Here is a 13,538-nt window from a genome sequence, read left to right on the forward strand (position 1 = left end):
TTGCCAAAGAATTTTGATTAATGCATCACAGGAAAACTTAATCCTCTCTAGTTCTTTCAATGAAGTCAGTTTAATGACCAGCAGTATGCCATTCTGAAAAACAAGTAAGTAGAAACTGCAATCCAAAGAGCACCTATGAAAGGAATAGGTTGAAATTTTTTTGACGATCAGTACCACTTTGATGTCTATTGGAGACTGGTAGCTAAGCTTAGCATAGAAACTGCAAATGGGGAGACAGTGAGTCTGGCTCTGTCCAACATAACAACATCCTGCCACCAGCACCCCAAAAGCTCAATAATTACCGTGTTAAATCTCATTAGTTTTATCCATGAAAAAAGTTTGGTGGTTTTATGAAGGGTTAAAAAAGGGTTTTTAAAAAATACTATTTCTTGGCTGTTTCCCTACAACCTCATTCAAACAAGACTTTGCGAAGTCGCTGCACACAGAGCCAGACTAGCCACTTTGGCCTATTTAGAGTTTTTAAGCTCAACTTAGGTATTCATCTCCTAGATCTGGCTAAATAGATAACACAGATGCATGCGAGTGGCATCAAAGTTCTCATCTAACTCTCTGCAAGAAGGTAAAAAACACATTTTCCAAAATGTCAGACTGTTCCTTAAGATCTACTGAACTCAGTCAGCTATAGGTATGAATATGCTGAATATGTCAGGCAGAGGATAAAATCACCACTGCCTACCTAAGCTCTATAAACAGATATCTGCATATAAGGGGTTCACCCATTTTGAAATTTGGAGCCAGTATCGATACCAATGTTTTAATATTGCTGTTCATTTTGTGTTTTTTTTTTTTTTTGTTATTTATTCACCTTCACTTAAAAAAACATAACTGAACTGTTTTAAAGTCATTCGGTCCTTCATTACACTACCTTTGAATAAGCACAAATTCAGTTACACAAATTTATGATACAACCTTGACCATAACCTTTCACATGATAAAAATCTAAAGAAAAACAGCTTTAAAAGCCTTTTTACTCAGTGTAATATATCATAATTCCCTCTCTAATATCAATTTTATTTTTATGTGAAACCATCAACAATTCGCTCCTTCAAACAGCTGCATTTATCCAAGTCTCTCACCAAAAACTCCTTTTAAAATATTACTTTGAAGACCTAATGAGACAGTTATAATTTACCTTCGCCCAATACCAATTTTTACTAAACAGGACTGAACACACCATAATATAACTCAACACAACCTCTGTGAGCAGTTAGTTGTGGCCACCAGCTGCTAACAGCTAACGTTAACTTGCTCTCCTCCTGCTAATTTTAACACAGATTCGTTGTTCACAGTGTAGCATTGTCAGAGAAACTATACAGTGCGTTCTTTGACGCTTCAATGAGTTTACTGCATCCTTTTATCTCGAAGGCAATCTGGGGAAGATCTCTGTTCATCCAAAGCATGTTTTCTATTGTCCCCAGGACGACGAGACACTGGTTGCAACTCGCCATCTCATCACACAACAGTGAGATCACAGAGCCTATGTGCCAAAAAGTCATTGTGTTCTTCTTTTACCTGCTCACTATTGTAGCTGTTAGTCTGGAGCCCTGCTTTTTAGCTTGCTCAAACTTGACAAGACAAAACAGAAAAATATTGGCCACTGCTCTCTGTTAATTTGCAGACAGGCTGATGGCAGTCAACAAGGTGTATCTCAGCCAATATCAATGATACGTTGATACTGGTACTCTAGTTGGTACTCGAAGTGTTCTGGTTTCCGTTTGCGGTCCATTTGTAGTCTGAGTAGTACTGACCAATCACAGTTGAGCGGCAGGTAAACAGTCCACGTGGAGAGGTGAAACGCATTGGCTGAAATATAATCTGACAGCATTTGGCTTTTTATTGGGGTTTTTTTGGAGGTATTTTTTATCTTTTTATCGGCATTTATATTCAGATATAAGCTTATAGAGATTATAAATGACTGGAACACAGAAGAGGACGTTTGGGTCTGGATACCTGCTGGCTACACCATAAGTACAGAAATACAGGCTATTACTAATGGGTTCCAAGATTGCTGATTGGCAGATTTTTCCTAAAGAGAAAGTTTACACCTTTATTCTGGAGGCACGTTTTGCTGCAACAGTATATTTTTTAAATATAATATAGGTAAAGTAAGTGATTGGGGGGATGCATTGCTTGCATCTCTTCTGCAGCTTTACTTCATGATTTAGACTAAAAATATGGTCATGTTTTTACAGATACATACTGCCTGGTGCAGCTGGGGCATACAACTTTACAATAACCTGTAATATGCTGCTACAATAGCAAAACTTATTTCAAAATTTATTTAAAAAGGTTCCCCATTCATTAGTTAATTTACTCTACCTTAATGGTGACATCTGACAAGGCACGCACAGAGCCCGCAGTGGGTGTGACAGTGAACTCCACAGGCCGAGCATGAAAGTCTCTAGCAACACTGCCTTCCCAATTATTCCTGGACATCTCCGATGCCTGTTGGGCACTAGTAACACTGGGAGACCCCAGCCCATCTCCCAGGACACGCAGGGCAAAGGTCATAGGCACCAAAGAGGTGTTGAAGAGGGTACAAATCATTGTTAGTGGGAAACCTGCACAGAGAGGAGAATGAAGTGGAGGAAATGTTTTTTATGTGTGTGAATGTTGTGATGCTCTGAGGCATTATATATCTGCAGCAATTTAAAAATGAATGAACCTAAGATAAATGTTATTACTCACCGAAGGCTACATCTCCAAAATTGAGCTCTGAAACATTGAAGTGGAATGTGGGACCAATGACACACCCCCTGGAAAAAGAAGGCCAAAAAACAGGAGCCATGAGAAAGACACCCTGGTATTTTGATGAGTAATGCTGCCACCACTTTTAAGTCCAAGTTTTTATAATGTTTCTTAGGGATAAATCTGAATGTTCTGTTACAATCTGAGCTACTACACTTGCAAACTTCACCTGAAGGTTACGGTAAGTGGTTGAGGCTGTCCAGTGACAGCTAGCAGCAAGTCCTCAGAGAAAGTTCCCAAGATGCGACTGTGGAAGGTGACTTCCACAATCTGGCAGGCCCCAGAGGGAACACCACCTTCCTCAGGACTGAAGGAGAAACAGCGGCCGAAAGTGGTGTCAGGGCTTGACAGCCTGAAAGGGGCATCAATCAGTCCTCTGTTGTACACCTGCAGCTGGACAAAAAGACAGATCCATTGACCTATCACTCAAGTCATGTTTTTTCTTGTATGAGCCCCACCGTCAGTAAACAAGTAATATGCATGTGCTGCATTTATGTTTTGTGATGTTATCTGCTTCAGTTCAGCTTTAATGGAAAAATATCATTGCAAATAGTGCTCTGGGAGCCTGCTTTTATTTTGGAGAAAACATGACTTTATTACAGTATTAAAAAGAGAGAATTATAGAAGTTGTTTTTATGTTGGAGATTTTATCCGTTTAGTTAGTTTAGACTGAAAGTTTAGTCTTATTTTTAAGAAAGGACACACATCAAGGATGATGTTAACACCAAATGTGACTTCAGAACATTGTTAATACTTAAAACTCGTCCATTCAGTCACTGCTAAGGATACAAGGTAGTGTCAATAACATTTACGCTAAAATATTGGCAAACGCTGTATTATACATACTTCAGTTTTGTCAATACGTATAGAACAGAACAGTAGAACAGTAATTCAATGAGCATCTTGGCTGACTGGGTGGAGCACAATATTTTAACAGTTTAACAACTAGATTAAAAGACTTCCTATAAAAAGTTAGGTAGGATATGCCATACACAAGCTCTTACTACATTTAGATCCACAGTTAACAGGCGTAATCTTTCTTACTTCATAACAGTCTTTGTCACCAATGAACACGTTTTTCATGTCCATCAGGTCATAGCTGAGCTGGAGATTAGGTCCCAGGCCCTCACCCTTCACTGTGAGAGGCAATCGAGATTCACGGCCTATGTAAAGACACAGACAAACGTAGGGAAAGATAAGACAACAAAGTTAAAGGCAGTTAAAAATATGAGTAAAAAATGTCTCTCAAACACTATATATATTAGACACTGATTTAATGCAGTTGAAAGGCTGCTTTAATATTTCCAGGTAAGAGATATACTTTACAAGAGTTTCTTAAAAAATGTGTAGACTCATACAGAAGTAGTCCCTATCAGTCATCACTTATAACCCACTATAGGTCTGTGGCGGTGTATTTATCTGCAGAAACTCTGCCTTCTGCATGTATTTCTTTATTATTTTGCTGTATTTGGGACGTTCCTGGGCACAACTCACAGGTGAGGTCAGGACTTACTAAAAAAAAAAATTGCAACCAGGTGCTAGATCGTAAGCAGCATGCATCCAAGACGAAGCTACAAAATTGCTGACATAGCTATGAAAAAAATGCAAATATTGTACATGCAAATGAATCTGGAGTTGGTTTTCATTTTCACTTTTGTTGGCGATATTGTTTACAAAAACTAAACAACATTCCTGCACAGTAGTCACTTCATGGTGCCCCTCCCATTTTTTAAAAAACTTTCAATTCTAACATACTTGTTTTCATTTTTACGGTTTACAGCTAGCTGCACTAGTTGCCGGTGTTAACAATGAATGAATATGGCAATATTCAGCAGTAACACTGCAGCGATTGGTTGTTTTACAGTACCACATCCGTCAGCCATCCAGTGACTGAGAGCACAACATAAGAAAATGGCCTGAAATCACATATAAGGACATTTTTCATTACTTTATAGTGTTCCCTCATGTAGATGGCTCTGCTATGAGGAACCAAAAGCAAAATCTGTCAACACAACTGCTTAATGAACTTAACTGTCTACAGATTAAGCTAACAACCTGATCACCAGGAGCTAATTTTCCGTGTCGCATACAGAATCCCGATATCTTCGCCAGAGAAATCGAAAGTTTCAATGAGAATTGTTATATGCTATTGTTTCTTCTGCCATACGGCTAACTGTAGCTCACCTGTACACCTGTAGCAAAACAAGAACCATAGCCCAGCTAGAGCCACCTAAACAGCATTAGCTTAGCCTGCTTTCATCATCATCATTCATTCATCTTCTAACCGCTTCATCCTCTTGAGGGTCGTGGGGGGGCTGGAGCCTATCCCAGCTGACATCGGGCGAGAGGCAGGGTACGCGACCTGTCCAGGGTACACCCTGGATAGGTCGCCAGACTATCGCAGGGCTGACACATAGAGACAGACAATCACTCACGCTCACATTCACACCTACGGACAATTTAGAGTTATCAATTAACCTAATCCCCAATCTGCATGTCTTTGGACTGTGGGAGGAAGCCGGAGTGCCCGGAGAGAACCCACGCTGACACGGGGAGAACATGCAAACTCCGCACACCGGGATCGAACCGGCAACCCTCTTGTTGTGAGGCGAGAGTGCTAACCACCACACCACCGTGCCGCCCTCATCATCATCATCTGTATTAATTTTCAATGTTAATATTTTTTGCAAACATTGATAGTTATTACCAAAACACTGCAAAAACACTAAACATTCTTTTGTAACATTATGCCAGCAGCTGATCTTACACAGCCAGCAGCTCTGATAACGTTGGCATAAATATGTAAACTGATCACATACTGTCAATATAAATGGTTACTTTTTCTGAGAAACTACCATAACTACAGCTTTTATTTTAGCTTATACAAAACATTTAGGCGTGTTGAGGCACGGAATAAGGTGACTACCTTCAAAGTACAGAATTAACTTCGTAAAGGGCATACAAGTTCTATCCTTCAATTTTGCTGAGTTTGCTTCTGAGCTTCTTGCAAAGTGAGGGATCAGGGTAGTGTCCAGTCTGGCTGCCATTGACCTAGGCTGGTCAGGGCTTCACCTGCCTCAGAAAACATGGAAATTAATGTAAATCTGGCCTCCGGCTCAGAAGACACACGTGACGGCCACATGCAAATTTACCAACAACCTTTTACAACCACTGGGATGAGATGAATATATTGAGGTCTCATGACTGCATTGTCTAATATGAAAATGAGCTCAAATAGCAGTAAGTCATCCAGTGGTCAAAGCATTTAGGCAGATTTAGGGGCTCATTTGTGGTGCTTCAACACGTTTCATTGAGGACGTCGTATGCTGAAGGAGATATCAACATTTAAAGAGGGAAGCTGTTGTTCTGACAATAACCAGACAGACATGTTTTGCTACCCAGGCTTGTATATCTAACCTTTGTCTGCACCAACCCACTGAGGGAAGAAGAATCTTATATGAGAAAGCCCAAGCTATTGATTAACAGCAGGAGAGTACAGACTGCTTGAAGTTGTTAAAACAATCAATTCCAAGGTGTTGAAGAACAAACAAAAGAAAAGAGTTATCCTTTGGTTTCTAGGAGGGTTTTTTGTTTAAGAAACCCGCTGACTTTGTGTCAAGTGACGCTGTAAATTGGCTGTAAATGTAAGCTTTAATGCACATTTAGTTTGTCCTTTAACCTAACCTGCATTAATTAATGCAGGTTAGGTTAATTAATTAATTAATGCCATAATTCTAACAGATATAAAATCATATACAGTAAAAACAACAAACAACAATAGCAATAACTGATCCCTAAAAGCAGAAATATAGAATGATAAACATGTTATGATGTAGATGTATAGTTCAAAGCATTTACACTCATCACAAGATCTGAAATAAGGGTGGCAGAGTGTCCAAGTTTAAGGTCAGATTATTCCATGTATAAGGTGCACTGGAAGAGAATGACATTCTTCCTAGTTCAGTTCTGATTAAAGGTAGAATCTGGAGGATTTTCAAACACAACAAAATATAGACATATACAAATAAAATCCTGCTTAATCATCACCTATGTGCTTCTACTCATGTGTGGTGGTGACTCTGTTTGCAGAGCCCCTGCCCTTTAACTGTATTTTGATGTTTTTGTGAGCTGGGACAGTTTCTGAGCGGAGATTTCTCCAGCCAATGAGAGAGCGCAGGTGCCATGCCCGAGCGTGTCCGAGCTTGTCCTCTTCTGTGAAGCCTTCTTCTGTACCGGGCTCCGTACACCAGGGAGAGTTGAGCCAAATCAGGCAAATCAGTTGTATCAAAATGTCTTTTAAAGGTGTATTGGACTACAGTATTGATTCTCAACCAGGGGTCCAGGGACCCCAAGGGGTCCTTGAGGGAGTTTAAGGGGGTCCCCAGAAAAATGTGGAATAGTTTATTTTCACTATTTAATTCCCTATAGAAGTGAGTCCAGGCGACTATTCTGATCATAGGTTTCAATAAAAATATGAAAATTGACGCATTATTTATACGAGCATGTCCACACATATCATAAATGGGGTTGCATGTCATGTTTTGTTCTAATATGTGTGAGATCCGGCTCTCTACACTGGTGGACAACCTCCTAGCCAGCCAGCACCCTGCCTCCACTGCCTGCATTTTTGTTGTTTTTTTTTCCTTCGGCAATAAATTCTTTTGTTTTCATACACCTCCATCTGTGTCTGCTTTGGGGTCTCACCGGAAACCAAAACTTAAAAATATGGTTGTAGAGCTATGATTGGGCCCAAAAAGATGAGGCCTGCCCTACATGAAGCCACACAGTTCCTGTCCAAGCCTGACCCCAGCCCAAACCGCAGCAGCAGTTTTGAGCCCAAGCCTGATTAAAAAGTTGAATTTCCACTGTATAAAAATCTCGGTGTCTTTTTAATGTAAAAACATTTATCACAAGCTTAAGTCAACCAAAGTATTTTCAGTGTACTAAAAGACATCTGTAACATGAGTTCCGGCATGCGCCTTCTCCTATCGACTGTTCAGCTCAGCCTTAAACTGTCATATACCACATCTATTAAACAGAGATCGCATAACATTTCTCCTCATTAATGAGAGGTGGGAGGTCGGGATGGGTTGATGGCCCATACATTATTCATGACAGTACACAGATTAAAAGTGGTGCAAAAGCAAAAAACTGAGAGATTACAGCTCGGCTTGTTCCCTGCAGGTAGGATAACACTATGGGCCAATCGGGTTTGGGCCATAGATCGTAAATAAAGATGGAAGATGTGTTTACAATTTCTCCCACGGTAAAAAAAGAAGCAAAAATATCCCGCATACAGGATATCATCTTGCGCTGGTGTCATCATTTGGAGCCAGAGTCTGTGCAGTAGGTGTCATGAAGTGGAGTCCTGGTATTGAGTTCCCGCCCATGCACCCATCAGACCCAATCATGAATATTGCCTTTGATTACATCCTAACATGCTCAAAATGACCATGCTGACGTGATGATGTGTAGCAAGGAAAATTTTAACCATGTTCCCCAAGTTTAACGTGTTAGAATGCTGCCATTGGCTAATTAGCACTAAATACAAAGTACAGTTGAGGCTAGGTTAGGAATGCCATCACTCTTGCAGGTTATACAACACATTACTGGACTCATTTAGACTTTGTGCTAGATGAAAAGTTCAGAAATCAGTCAGGAATAAAGTTATTACAATTCATTCTGAGGGAAGCATGAATGTCCGTACCATGTTTTATAGCAATCAGTCCAATAAATGTCAAGACATTTCACTAAAAACCAACAGTAGTAATCTAAGACCATCCAAAAGTTGTTGAGATCTGGATGAAAGTGGTGGTCTGACCGAATGTCATTGCCCTCCTAACACCTTGCCACTAGCACAGCTAAGTATTAGACATTGTTTTATCGTTACTGCATCGTAAAGATACAAATACTGTGCTTTGCTACGTGAAACCTAAATGAGTTCTGTATTTTCCAGCTCGACACTGACCTGTGACATCACAATATATTGTGTCTTGGTACAGTTTGGCCTCCTCTGGCTTGAAGACAATGTTGAATTGTGCTGGGGTGTTAGGCCATATTTCACCCTCCTGAACCATGTTAAGACAAGAAGAAAAACAAGTGGTTATTTTACTTAAGGGATATTTTATAAAGCAGACACGCACACACTATAAATGCATATTCTCTCACAGAAAAAAATAGCTTGGATTGACGATCACTCACTGTTAGTGTTAGCAGCAGCCTGATGGTGTGAATGCACAAGAGAAGTTTTATGGATGGAATTTCAATTGCATTCATTTCGGTGAGGAAAACAGTGTGGAAGTTAACTTCTCTTACCCGCCTCAACTCCACACACACACACACACACACACACACACACACACTCTCTGACACCTACTAATACCTATGTGTGTCTCTGTGTGTGTGTGTGTGTGTGTGTGTGTGTGTGTGTGTGTGTGCATGGGTGGGTGGGTTTACGCACGAGTAGACTGCTGACCATTTCTCTCAAATGCCCTCTCAAAGTTTGTGTTGTGACCGGCTTACAGACTGTTTACTCTCTCTCCCCCGCAATCTCTCTCTCCTGCCCTCTCCTTCTGTTTTTCATCTGTCTCCTCTCATGCTCTGCCCAGGGAACCTGGATGAGTTGAGCAGAGGAGACACTGACAGAAAAGGGGGGTGGCGGTGTCAGAACAGGTCAGGCTACCTGAAGGTCCCTAGGCAGAAGGGGCCAAGTCCGTGACCCTCCCGTTACTGCAGAGTCAGACTGGATTTACATTCAAACAACAGAGCTGAAACATAACTGTTTGTGACAACTCTAATCTGATCTTTTTGGGGGAATCCACAACAGATTCTCATTTCTGTCCTTACAGCCACAAGGCAGCACACAGTAGGTGGCATCTAGCAGGAAGTGTCCTTCAACCTAAGAGCCCTGTTTCAAACATCCAATCTGCCCAAGTGCCCTTGGACAAGCTACTGAATCCCTGCCAACTCAGAGAGGGCTGCACAGAGGTATGTTAACCCCCTTGGCATAAATCAATTAGATTATTCAGACACATCATGAGAAGTTATTATCTCTGCTGCACAGTCCTAATGAGGAGAGAAACTAGGCTGCAAATCCATGGGTGGGTGTGGAACATTAGCCAAAGTGAGACACTGGGCAAGAGGGATATGGAGAGACAGGAAAACAGAGACACACCGCTGGTTCCACAGTTATGCAGCTGTGTGAGAGAGCCAGGAGTTGGTTCCCTGCAGCCTGGCTTCTGTGTTCCTGCAGAGCTCTGGACAGCAGTGGGAGGCGATGGACCGCTGTGGGGTCAGACTCACACTGAACAAGCAACCGTTCCCTCTCCCCCTCATCCTCCTCCTGATGGAGCATTGAGCTCTCCCTAGAGAAATGGAGGAAGGGAAGGTGAAAGGCAAAAAAGTGAAATGCAGAGGGTCAGAGAGAAAAAGAGGCAGTGAGAAGAACAAAGAGTTGCAGACAGAAAGAAAGTGATGGACACTTGAGCTATTTCTGGCAACACATGCTGTTGTAAAGAAAAAAACAACACAGCAGGTAATTTTACTTGACACATGCACACAGCGAGAGAGAGGGGGAGCTTATACAGCCCGCACTTCAAAAAACATCTTTTCCTAAACACTTTCCTGTATTGTCTGTGTTTAATCAGTTGTGTGCATGCATAAATACCTCAATAAGCTCAGGGCCTCTTCTTGCACGCTGGGCCATGTCGTCCAACAGTACTTCAGAGGGATGTCACTCTTGTAGGTAAGGGACACTGTGCGTATGCTTTCCAGGGAAATGTAAGTCTTGTTCAGCAGAACACAGTCAGGCTCAAGATGGATGTCCAGTTCCTCACAAGTCCCATACAAGCTGATGTACACATCTTCACCTGGGCAGAGGACATGCAAAAACAGCAGACTTCAATGCCCACACTATGCCAGTGGTTTTTAGACTTCTGATAATGAGCTATCAATGCCCTAAATGGGTCACATGAGTTATGAGATAAAGGCAACAAAGCATGAATTTAACAGCTGAATATATTCTGTATCCACTTAAGACGAATCACCTGACTGTTTTCCTCATCCAAAAATCAATCGATAACAGTGAGACTTCTTTCTAATCCTGATTTGTTTAAGTTGACTGACCAGCTCTTATTAACATTTGCACATTAAGTATATACTATACACAGAAAACAAGATCAAACAATTTGTGTAATACTGTGAAGCCACAAAACTGTACCCTGATGAGCCTGCATTTATTTCTTCTTGTACATGTATTTACAGGGCTCCTGTTCATTTTCCCTATCAAAATTCCATACTCCTCTAGATTTTATTTTTCACACTTCTCTGTAGATTTTTCAGATCGTATCTGACAAATGGCAAGACCTCAGATTGCAGTTACCCACTGCACATAAAGTTGGAAGATGTTCAGTTCCACTGTCAAACATGCCTGCCCAAAGAGGAAGTAAACTGACCAGTGCTTCCTCTACTCGTATTATTTTCCCATAACATACTGAATACATAATACCATATTATTGTTCCCATCATATTTTTTATAACTAAAAATGAGTTGAAAAAAGTTAAAGAATTCAATTTTCACTGTGTCTGTGCGGCCTTGTTTATCCACTTCGTCCATGGAAACACAGCCATAAAGTCTCTTTTCACAGTAGTCTCTCCCTACTGTGCTGCAATCGACTAGTACTAGCCCTAACCATGACTTCTTTGCCCTCACCCTAACCTTCTGAGCCAAAGCAACAGTCGGCCTCCTTCGCCACTAGCTGTCTCATGTCAATTATGTGTGTGTCTAGGCCTTTAAAGCCAACATGTCTTTCAGCCCAGTCATATTCCCAGGTCGTCAAATACCAACATTTTTTCACATGCCTTTCAAAGGCACTCTTTTGTATCTTTGTGAGATGCACCATGCTTTGAATTAACTCCAGTGTCAACTTATCCATGGCAACACAACGCTGAGAGCAACTGAGGTAGCGCAAAGAGCGAGAAAGTCCTCGTAGGGCGGGAGGGCAAGGAGATGGATGGGTCAAACAAAACCAGACTTTCACCCAGGAGATCACAGTTTGTGTCGTGTGAAAACAAAAATCAACAGTGTTTTTTAACATAACATTGCGTAATTTACGTATAATCTTTGTGTACTGCTGTCACTCACATGATGTATCTACGTCACAGTAGCCTACATCAAGTAACAAACATACTTATCTAAATATGATCTTTTTTCTGAGCCTTACCAAGCAGTCATGTTGCCTTAACCTAACCATGACACTTACAATGTATTTCAGCTATGCACCACAGTGAGACGCTAAAGGGTGCCCTGTGCGTCGCTATGAGATACCAAGGATCGTGACAAAGCATCAGTATTTGACAACCTGGGAATGAGAACAGGTTGCATCTTCAGACTCACAGGAATAAACTGATACCATGTACTGAAAACATGGCAAATGGTTATAATCTGTGACGCATATAACAATAAATGAATCAATAAATCAATTACCTGCTGTACGAAGTAAGATTGTACTTAATACAGGAAGATTAGCATTACTGAATGCATTAATTAAAGCAATGTCCTGAAGATGTAGTTGCATGAGGGAGAGACAGTTACATACTGCACATACAGTACTCAACGGGGTGTTGCTTAGCACAAAACAATTCTACCCGCTGAGCAGCCACCGCTGCTCCTCTGGGAGTCCCAGGCCTAATGTGGGCAGTGGATAGAGGAGAAACTCACAGTGGAGTCAAGGACAAACTGCAAAGTCTAGCTTTGAAAGATTGGATCTGGATCAAAAGGCCTAACAAGAGATTAAAATGGCTCTCAAAATATCCTGAATAACTGGCATCCAAATCTACTGACTTTACTACGCTGCCAAGCCTGCAGAAATATGAAATACATCAGGCTAAAATGAATATGAAATGTTTAGATCATAATGTAGTAGACTTAGGATAAATACGATTTCCCTCAACACAGAATACAGTTTCACAGTATGATTCTCTGGAGTAAGTTTCATAATCACAAGAGACAAAGTCCTCCGTGATATACAGGACATATAATAAGTCTCTGTAGTAATAACAAGGTGCCACCATCACACTGTGCACACTTCCAACACTGAAAGAAAGCGCAACAATAAGCAGCAACAAAAATAAAATGCAAAACAAAGTTTTGTATAAAGCCACCAAGAACAAGGGCTTATGTAAATTCAATGAGTTTTTGTTTACATTCAAATCATAAGGACTGGAGCTTTAGCTTGTAGAGACGCACAGCTTATCCTGAGAGCAATTATATTTGTATACAGGTTATTTTTCCCACCAGGACAAATTTCCAGCTCGTCCCACTCCACACACACACACACACACACACACACACACACACACACACGGAAATCTTTCATATTTTGGATACAATATGAGGGGATGTCTGAATTCTGAATACTCTGTACACGATAGGGTTTCCCTCTCCATATTTTTGTGATTCATAATTTCTTTGATACAGTATTACATTTCCCTAGCGTAAGTGAAAACACAGATACTTTGGTCAATTAAATGATTAGAAATGAAAACTGAGATCTGAGTGACATGGGGGATTTTCCCATTTGCAAACAGTGCAACTCAATGAGTCCAATGGGTGTTTCATTTAATTGTGATTGTTGTGCTTTTCAAAGCTTGTCTCCAGCCAAAACAGCCGTGGAGACTTGCCATTAATTACTTTACAAAATTGAATGGAAGTGAACAAAATGATTTACAAGTTACAAGTGCTCCGGAATGCAGGTTTATTCAACTGACTG

General features: G+C 40.9%; 1 protein-coding gene across 1 annotated transcript in view; it reads right to left on the reverse strand.

The window, feature by feature from the left end:
- hydin (HYDIN axonemal central pair apparatus protein) overlaps positions 1-13,538 on the reverse strand; it is a 119,118-nt gene that overhangs the window by 89,160 nt on the left and 16,420 nt on the right. The window contains exons 8-14 of the mRNA XM_049573961.1: positions 10,436-10,637; positions 9,944-10,133; positions 8,738-8,837; positions 3,814-3,932; positions 2,939-3,162; positions 2,710-2,777; positions 2,341-2,582 (exon numbers count right to left, since the gene is read on the reverse strand). Of these exons, the coding sequence (XP_049429918.1) occupies positions 2,341-2,582; positions 2,710-2,777; positions 2,939-3,162; positions 3,814-3,932; positions 8,738-8,837; positions 9,944-10,133; positions 10,436-10,637 (1,145 nt within the window). The remainder of the gene's footprint in view (positions 1-2,340; positions 2,583-2,709; positions 2,778-2,938; positions 3,163-3,813; positions 3,933-8,737; positions 8,838-9,943; positions 10,134-10,435; positions 10,638-13,538) is intronic.

The sequence above is a fragment of the Epinephelus fuscoguttatus genome, linkage group LG4, assembly GCF_011397635.1.
Source record: "Epinephelus fuscoguttatus linkage group LG4, E.fuscoguttatus.final_Chr_v1".
Classification (NCBI taxonomy): Eukaryota; Metazoa; Chordata; class Actinopteri; order Perciformes; family Serranidae; genus Epinephelus; species Epinephelus fuscoguttatus.